The sequence below is a fragment of the Lolium perenne genome, chromosome 2 (assembly GCF_019359855.2).
Source record: "Lolium perenne isolate Kyuss_39 chromosome 2, Kyuss_2.0, whole genome shotgun sequence".
Lineage (NCBI taxonomy): Eukaryota > Viridiplantae > Streptophyta > Magnoliopsida > Poales > Poaceae > Lolium > Lolium perenne.
Window position 1 is genome coordinate 333,079,837 of NC_067245.2, and position 8,963 is coordinate 333,088,799.

At 42.4% G+C, this 8,963-nt stretch overlaps 1 protein-coding gene across 1 annotated transcript; it reads right to left on the reverse strand.

Moving 5' to 3' along the window:
• Positions 1-218: 218 nt before the first annotated feature.
• Positions 219-6,974, reverse strand: LOC127335320 (glucose-6-phosphate 1-dehydrogenase, cytoplasmic isoform). The gene is made up of 16 exons (XM_051361939.2): positions 6,821-6,974; positions 5,217-5,426; positions 4,829-4,914; positions 4,371-4,419; positions 4,112-4,292; positions 3,680-3,837; positions 3,531-3,599; positions 3,197-3,255; positions 2,720-2,756; positions 2,343-2,414; positions 2,037-2,184; positions 1,839-1,934; positions 1,120-1,190; positions 894-1,009; positions 680-725; positions 219-565 (listed from the first exon to the last, which is right to left on the reverse strand). Exons 2-16 carry the CDS (start codon positions 5,385-5,387, stop codon positions 395-397), a joined length of 1,530 nt encoding a protein of 509 aa, XP_051217899.1. The 5' UTR covers positions 5,388-5,426; positions 6,821-6,974; the 3' UTR covers positions 219-394.
• Between the last annotated feature and the right edge of the window lie 1,989 nt (positions 6,975-8,963).

An 8,963-nucleotide genomic window follows, 5' to 3' on the forward strand; every position in this document is an offset into this window, starting at 1 on the left:
TTTAAAAATTGGGAATGTATGTCTAATGAATTCTTAGACTATTATTTCCTGTTGAGTGAAGAACATCAAACTGGGTTGGTGTCTTGGTGATGTGGTCCACATCGTGTGGAAATCTCTTCAATATCAGTATCAGATAAGGTATAGCAGATTTGCCTAATGCAACATGTCTAACATTCCATCAGAATACAGAACATCAATCTTAGCAGTTAAGTGAACGATTATTGGAACACTGCATTTCTTTTTATTTCACACCATAGTGGGTTATATTTGGCCAAGCAGATCTGTTATTACAACGCCAGGTAATCGGGGTTACAGGGAAAGCTCGTAACATTATCCGTGAAAGTTCCACTCTTCCTATCTAAATGATACCTACTAGGATTTGAATGGAGGCACTCTATGCAAGGGTGGGTGGTATCCATATGTAACCGTGGGTCTGCATATACCCGACCTTCTCACTCAGTTCATCAGCTTCCTTGGGGCCTCGGCTACCAGGCTGATATGAAACAGACTTCAGCTTCCCCGCGTCGATGTCATGCAACAAGGGAGTGAAGATCTGCCAGGCAGCCTGAAATCACCAGATACAGTGTCAGGGGGAGAATGGAAAGCAGAAGAGTTCCGTTCAGATGGAGAAATAAACAGAAGGATCCCCTAAAGAAAATTTTCTAGGGTGTAGACAAACCTTCAACTCATCTCGGCGCACAAAGTGTTGCTGGTCTCCTCTTATCCTGTGGAAACGTGGGTGCCCATCAGTGCGTATTACCACTATAAGGTGATTATGGATAAAGCCATACATGTCATGGAATATGTGGAATTTATGCATGCTTTAGTGATTTTAGGATCGAATAAATTTCTCTTTCAAGAATATATGTTAATTCAGGAAGGATGACACATACGTATCCAAAATGAGGCGTTCGTATGCCTCTGGAATAGTGACATTTTGGTACCGCATCCCATATGACAGATCAAGTTCACTCTGTTCAGTAGCCATTTCTAATCCAGGTTTCTTCACCTGCATGTAATATCAGTAAATTATGTTAGCAGTTATGTTCTGCTCAAATGTCAGAAAGCTTTACTGAAAAAAAAAAAAACATTAGACATTGCATAAGTGGCTGGACTTACAGTTAGTTTCATGTACATGGCTTCTGATGGCTGGAGGCGTATGACAAACTCATTTCGTCCTTGCTTCTTACCTTCAACATGTTAAAATTAGTTCAGTCAAGAGATCTCAAATTTTGACCTGGACATAAAAGAGAACAACAGTGGCATTCAACTAAGCTAAAATATGAGGATAGAGTCATCTTAATACTGATAGCAAAAATGTATCAACAACAGTGGCATTCAACTAAGCTAAAATATGAGGAAAGAGTCATCTTCATCTAACACCTTAACAAATCAACTAACATGCCATAATAGTAGGGGATGAACGACATAACAAATAAGCTATCAAATTTTAGACAAGTTAAACGACAACTAATGCATTATATTATTCTCAAACATAATAATAATAATAATGCCTTATACTATGTTAGTGGAAAGCCAGACACTCTCTTGCATTGTTTATCTAGTTTTCTGTTTTGTACACAATTATTCCTATTAGTGTATATTTAATACAACATAAGGCAAGTGCACGGATCAGTTTTGCTCATTTTGTACTATCAGTGCAACTTTACCTATTAACTGTATCAAACTTATGAAAGTGCTTCTAGTTTTCTACCGCCTAGTTAATGTAAGGGCACTTGGTAGCAGCGGTACCCAAAAACACAATTGAGTAAGTAAGAACATTGTATATACACAGAGTTGACTTTCACTACACCATAAAAATTATCTGGAGCACATACATCTGAAAATGTCACCAGGAACATCCTTGAACTGCACACGAATTTCCGCTTTCCTTGAGTTCAATGCTTTACCAGCTTTAAGGATGAAAGGAACACCTGCAGGTTAAGAATATTTGGGAGTCAATACCAGAAATGGAGATGCTATGATCCAGACAAAGACATCTCAAGTCAAAGACAGATACTGGTTGAAAGACAAACCTTCCCATCTTTCGTTGTGTACCCGAAGTACAATAGATGCAAATGTTGGGGTATTGGAGTCATCTGGCACTGTAGGATCATCCTTGTAGCCCTGATATTGTCCAAGGACTACCTCTTCGTCCTTTATCGGGTTCACAGATTGCAGAACCTGACATTACCACAGGAAATTGATTTTGTTTTGCACTAAGCCAACAGGACAAGTATAAGATGTGTACTCTGCTACACTTCACATATGAAATCAAGTTACAACAAACTAGACAAGCTGCACTGCAGTAGTAGCACTTGAGAGTAGAGAACGATAAGAACCTTGACTTTTTCATCTCTAATGTGCTCGGGCTTAAGAGATACAGGCTTTTCCATTGCAACCAAACAGAAAACCTGCACAAGGTAGCAACAATTATTATTGGACTGTTTAGCTCCTAAGAACATTTGTACTCTACAGACAGTTTAAGCATGTATTAGTTGAACCATATATGAATCAGCATGAAGCTGATTTTCCCGGGAAAAAATCAGCATCAAAGCTGTGACATCAATGTTAAATATACTGAATGTTACCCAGATAAAAGTATTATAATAACAACGGTTTACTGTCTCAAGCCGTTAAAAGACTGAATAGTAAATACTGAAGTCGGAATGATTACCAAACAATATTGTTTGGGGTATTAACAAATCCTTAATTTTACCTGCAACAAATGGTTCTGAATGATATCACGAATGATTCTGCAGTAACAAGAGGGAGGTTAGGTACTTCTACACTAAGTAATACAGATACGAATTTCGCAAAAAAGAAAGTAACACAGATACGCAGGGAACATCCTGATAGTTGAGGGTGATATAAGCTGACTGAAATTTACTAGAATTCAGTATTGAGTGTCTTAGTTGCTGTTAAATTGTAATAATTTTCAATGTTAAACTTAGCAAAACATCACCAACAAAGCCAAATACACAATGTCACATTTCAAATACAAAAATAAATATATTGATCAGTACCAACTAGAACCATGGACATATCTAAAATATATCAGAACTTACCTGGCTTACCAGATATGCTACAAGATTAATATTCTTTACTTACTTATAAGGGCATGGTTTATTATATAACTATAAGGGTACAATTTTATATTAGAGAACTTATTAATGAATGTAGTGCTTCTACATACCCATATTGATCAAAATATCCCCCACGCCCATCAGTTCCGAAGTCCTCTCTGAATACAATCTGCAAGTTCAAATTCATTACAGTCTGAAGCTATTATTAAATTCCTACTTTGTAGCTGGCGCACAACTAACCACAAGTGTCAATGTTATTAGGTACAATTTAATTTAACTCAATAAAGATAAAAATAAGTTATAAGTAGCAAAGATGTACGCAATAACCTACAAAAAAACTTACATGGTGCAGTAACGGCAACTTATGGATTATTTGTGTCACCAATTGTAACTTTGTAAGTTAACAACTGCTAAGTGCTAACTAACAAGGAGAAACAAGAGTACCTGTATATTATCAACATTGTCACGGTTCCAAAGAGGCAAGAACAAACGGTTCGCAAAACGAAGCACTAGCTGTGAAATGTGGTTAGTTCAAAAAGAGTTAGCCCAATGTTAGGAACGTACAAATATCTGAAGAAAGTTATAAACATTACCAAGTTTTGGACCAACTCTTTTCCCAAGTAGTGGTCAATCCTATAGAGCTGATCTTCCTCGAATAGCTCCCCAAGTTGGGAACTTAATTCTTCTGCAGAGTCCAGGTCCTTTCCAAATGGCTTCTCAACAATTACTCTAGTCCATCCAGCACGAGAAGCTGCAAGCACATTCGCACAACATTATTGATTGTCCTAAAATTTGACAAAAGTAAATTGCAATTGAGTATGCAGTTTCGGGTTTTTTCTGAACTGAAGTGAACAACAGGTAACACTAAAATCTTCAAATGATCATGTCCTCATTACTGCTTGACGCCTTCGAAACCATGGCTGGAAGTACTGGATAAAACTATATGCATTTATTTCCCTATAAACTAAGGAAAAAAGGTCCTGATGAAGATAAAGCTTCTGAGGAAGCATAGGAAAGAAACTTACTTGGATTCATGCAATATGTTCGTATCATTTTGCACACTGAAGGGTAGACTGATGGAGGCAATGCCAAATAAAAGAGCCTGCGAGAGCTTCCCGATTTGTTTGACATCTCTACCTCCGATATTTCCTTGTTCAATTTATCAAATCCTTCCCCGCTGTCATAGGAACCACTAACATATTTTATCTGCAATACAAATTTATTATAATGACGTACATGTTAGGTTAGAAATTATTAGTTATATAATTATATACAACAACTTACCAGTTGCAAGAATTCTGTAAGATGTTCCTCTGAGGCTCCTTTGAGGTATCTGTAAATTATTTAAGATAATGCCATGAAAACATGTAAACTTTATTATTGCAGTTCAGTAACTGTAGGTACACACTTTTTTCCAATTTCAGGAAACCAGCGTCTCAGTTTGTATAGCAAATCGAAGATCAAGTAATAAACAGTGTCTGTGCTTCCAGGAATGAAATCTAATTTGGCAGACACACATCCTAGTAAGCAGAATCCTGGCAGATAGAGATGCAAGCATGCTCTAAGAACCTACAAGAGTCTAAATGCAACAGCAAGATGTAAAAGCCTGACTCATTTTCTCGAGAACACAATAAGAGCTTTCTTCTAAATAATATTTACTATCGAAATCAAGGAGGTTCTTAGCACAACTTAAACTACATGTTACGCTACCACAGAATTAGTTCCAACCATTAGAGACTTACCCACGGATGCGTTCTCTCAACCCCTCGTCAGAAAGATTTGATCTCGCGTACCCAAATATATGCACTTCACCAGCTTGTATAAACCCCTGTAACAAAGAGCATTAAAGTAAATCAATATAAAAGCTGGCCTGAGAATAATAGCGTGTTTAAAAATTGTGTGTAACACAGGTGGTTGTTGAATAAGTGGAAGCTTAAACCAGTCCTTTGACCTGACTCCTGAAGCATTAATTCAGATCCAGGGGGAAACATGGTTACAGGTGTTTGCACTTATACTTGTGATCAGGTCATTCCAAGAAAATGAATAGGGATTACTTGCTGAAGGTAGATTCCTTTTCGCAACATAGATTTTGCAAATTGCATAAGAAGCAACTAGTCAATGTCAAACTACCTGCTCAAAAAGGTGGTACAGTGCTGGGAAGGTTTTCTTCTTGGCAAGGTCTCCAGAAGCCCCAAGTACAATGATAGAGAGGCACCCTTGCTCTAGAGGAAGTTCTAGGTCCTTTGCTAAAGAGTTAAAACTGCTTTGTCTCGATGACGCCGAAGAGTCAGTTCCCGCCATGACAAATAGGATGATTCTCTTGCTTCTTCAACAGTACACCTAACAAAGTGAGCAAGATATGATTAAATGGCAATTGCCATGCCACTCATTGAAATGGAAGAACCAATATCAGACAAAATTAGCTAGCAAGAACGTATGAATAGTTTGCTTGGTCTGGTCTGGTCTGTTCCATGTGTTGCCAAATTACACTAAGGCATGTCTGGTCTGTTCCATCCGTTGAAAAATTATTATACTAAGGCATGTCATGCTACTATTGCCCCTAAAAGCTTGAAACCTTCCCTCAAAAAAAAAAAAAGCTGGAAACGAAAAAAACTGCACATAAATAGATCTAAAATCACACTTTCATTTGAAGTGAAATACTACTCCATTTCCAATACTCGGTGATAACAAAGTGATCTCAACTTATCTCTCCAACTGCAAAGAACAGTAAACAAACATATGCCATTATGAACTAGTACACCGATCGCAACTCCACAGCACTGATTTCAGATAGTACAACTTCAAGTAGAGCTCAATTCAATTTGGACAAGCTTTCTGGAAAACGAGCCCGTACTTTCAGTTCCGAGTTGGATCTTGTACTAGTAGTATTACTGGAACAGGCAAGAACTCAAAAGGATCAAAGCAAGATTCGCTGAATTCGGGTTTGCAACAAACGAACCCGCCTCTAGAATTCAGCTAGTACAACTAAAGTAGAACTCAAATCCAATTTGGACAACATTTCAGGAACATAAGCCCGTACTCCAATCCGAAGTTTGACCTTGCGGTGAAAAATAGAAGTAGAATAATTCTACTTTTTTCTAGTAACTCTAGTTGTAGAACAGAAACAGGGAGGGACTCAAAAGGACCAAAACAACATTCCCTAAATTCGCGTCAGCAAGCGAAACCGCACCCCGCAAAAGGAACAGCCCAAAGAAACATCCGGCGGAGAGCAGATTCCCCGGAACGGGAAAGGCGTGCAGCCCCTACATCCGGACTCCCAGAACCAACCAAGGAACGCAAAAAAAAACCAAGGAACGCTAGCTGAAGAAAAGCTTAACCACAATTGGTGGCATTTAATGGGAGGGATCCTCCTCAAATCTGGGAGCAGGAAGAAGCCGAACATCCCCATCGCGGCGCGCGTAGGCGTCACGGCACGAGATCCACAGCGCCCAGCCGCCGCGCGAGCGAAACACGGCGCGGCGGCCGAGGAAATCTATCTAGAAAAGTGAAATCACACGGGGAAAGGAAAGCGCGACCCCCTGCTCACCCAAAACAAACCCCCGCAAAAAGACTTGCCGGAACAGGTTAGGCAGCCGAGCGGATTGCGACGAGCCACCGATCAGAGAAACCTCGGACGACCTGCTCGCCCGTGATAGCGGAACTGGAGCGACTCTACTCGAGCGAGAGAATCTGCGCAGCCGGGGTGGGGTTGGGGTTGGAGATGGAGCACTGACCAGTGGCGATCGAGATGCGGGCGCGCGGGGAGCAAGCGCGCCGCGTCGGAGGAGAAGTTGCCGCTGGCTGGGTGGACGGGGAATGGCAGGTGGCTCCTTCGTTCCGTCCTTGAATGGTGGGATTGGGCAGGCCAGCCATTTATACGGCGTCAGTCACCTCGGCCGCCTCGCCTCACCGGTCCACTACCTACCCGTCTTTCTCCCTTGGGTCTCGGTCTCGTACGGTGGCTGCGTGCTCTGTGCTGTACTGCTGTGCCACCAACCCCGAAGCGTACGTGTCCGTCGCGTTGGGAGAGCCGAGGACTTCAGGGGCGCATGTGAAAAGAGGCCCTGGGTTGCCAATCGTCATCTAATTCTGGGTTGCAACTTGTTTATGGGAAGAAGGTTCTACTCCTACTCCTATGTGCATGAGAGTTTTTGTTCAGCCTCTCTTCAGATGTTTATCAATAGTTTTTCTTTATCTTTCGAATTTGACAAAGTTAGCTACATTGTACACTAGAGAATGGTCCTGGTGGCGCATAAAGGTTGCACCAACAAAAAGCATATTCGATGACTTGTAAGAAATAAGTGGCATGGCGTCTGGTGACATGTGTATGACGTCATCCTTGATGGGAAGGGTTACATGAGTGTGCCGTTTTGGAGCTCTTGGGCTATATTGAGCCATTTTTTTTCAAAGTTTCAAAAAATAGTACGTATTTCATAGTTTCGAAAAGTTATATACAACAATTTGCTGGTAGATAATGGAGTACTCTACCACTATGCAGAAAAGAGCAATACGAAGGACTCGATATTTTGGATTGTGCAAATTCACAGAATGGTGGGTCTTGAATAGTGAACAACACACATTTTTGAAACCTCCGGCGTTCGTCAGAATTTGTTATTTTTGTGTAGCATAGTTCATCCTAATATTTTGCACAGTGGTAGATTACACCATGGGCTACATCTAAAAACATTTTTTTATTTTGTAAGAAAAACTTTAAAATATTGAATTCGAATTTCGGAAGAAAAAAAAAAGGGCCATGTAGCTGGGGCTACGTTTGGGGTTTCCGGGATTACATGCACTTTATGAGTTTGAGGAAATGGACAGGCAAGATGTTTAAAAACAAAATTTATGGGGTTCTCAAGGAACTATGAAACCTTGAAGTTTCTTAGGGCGTTAGCAAAATTAAGCTGATGGAGAGATGTGGACAGTGTATTGCAAGAGTGCTTTCTTTCGCATCAAAGGCCTGGATCTTTACCCGGAAAAAAAATCGAATGCATTGTCGTGGTATCGTCACGGCATATGCCATAGGGTGGCTAATCGAAGTGGTTCCTGAGGGATCTCACGGCGGTATCCTGATGCGGGTATGGGCACGAGCGACACGGCGACGTACCCAGGTTCGAGGCCCTCCGATGGAGGTAAAACCTCTACTCCTGCTATGAGTGTATATGATGATCACACAATACAATGGTGCTCCTAGAGCTATGTCCGGCTGCTCCTGGGAGGCTAAGGGAGACGATGGTCTCTCTCTCAGGGCAGCTCTATGGGTGGAGTGAAGTAAGAATGATCGATCCCCTGCACGAGAGGGGGTAGTGCGGCTTATATAGGCGCCGGCACTTTACATATAAGACCCTATAGTTTACTGGCCGGCTTGGCCGGCTTCGGCTTCCGCTCCTTCCCGAGGCGGTGACGTCAGGAGCCGTTGAGGCATCGTGGCCTGTCCCATCCGGCTGCCACGGTCAGCGGTATGGAGAGGAGGTGTCCCTGTCGCCGTCAGCCACTGTAGCCAGTACGGATCGTCGTAAGCCCTGGCGGCCTGTCCGGCGCGTGGCACTATTGCTCCACAGTGCCCCACGTTTTACGGAAGATGGAGTCAGCGTGGACTAGGGGAGCCCGAATCACCAACCCGGTTCCTTCCAGTGCAAGACTCGCCAGCCTCGAGTCGGTCTGAGGTACAAACCCCAGTCGGATATGGCTTGTAGAAGCCGGCCCAGCTACAGCATTGGTGGCCGTAGCCAGGCCGACTAGGACCTAGAGCGGCCGGCTTCGGACCAGCCGGCCACGGCGCCGGCCGGCTGCTCCTCGGCCGGCCTTTGCCGCGAGGCCGACGGTGGCCAGCCGGCTGCTCCGCGTCCATTGCCCTATCCGGGGTCTTCCCCCCGA